Genomic DNA, 478 nt, shown 5'->3' on the forward strand with positions numbered 1-478 from the left:
TTGACTGACTGACTGTATCACTCACTCACTCACTCACTCACTCACTCACTCACTCTCTTTCTCTCTCTCTGGGTCACTGACTGACTGACTGTATCACTCACTCACTCACTCTCTCTCTCTCTCACTCTCTCTCTGAACATTCCATCAAACTGCCCCATCTCAGTGAACCTCTTGCATTCAGATCAGTTTCTCCTAAACGTCCTCGCTTATTTTCACACTTTCAGTCAGCCCTTGTTTCATCTGTTCTGAGTTTCTCCTCATAACTCTCAAGTTACTCTTCTGCTGGTTAAATAAATGGGAATGTGTATTATATATGATGAATGGACGCCAGGGAGATGTGTCCTGCATCGCACGCCATACACAGGACAAACAAAGGCTAAGAGTTTTCTCGAAATCTGCTTCTTTTTTGTTTATCCCTTTTTCATATTTTTGTACTTTATGTCTCTTTACTTTTTAAGGCGAGGATCGATGGTTGTGT

General features: G+C 42.1%; 1 protein-coding gene across 1 annotated transcript in view; it reads left to right on the forward strand.

Moving 5' to 3' along the window:
* LOC106880902 (chitin synthase chs-2-like) overlaps window positions 1–478 on the forward strand; it is a gene marked incomplete at its 5' end in the record, with an annotated part of 18,478 nt that overhangs the window by 7,873 nt on the left and 10,127 nt on the right. The window contains one exon of the mRNA XM_052978283.1: window positions 459–476. Coding sequence (XP_052834243.1) covers window positions 459–476 — 18 coding nt within the window. The remainder of the gene's footprint in view (window positions 1–458; window positions 477–478) is intronic.

This window comes from Octopus bimaculoides, unplaced genomic scaffold (assembly GCF_001194135.2).
Source record: "Octopus bimaculoides isolate UCB-OBI-ISO-001 unplaced genomic scaffold, ASM119413v2 Scaffold_139088, whole genome shotgun sequence".
In the NCBI taxonomy this organism is placed as follows: Eukaryota; Metazoa; Mollusca; class Cephalopoda; order Octopoda; family Octopodidae; genus Octopus; species Octopus bimaculoides.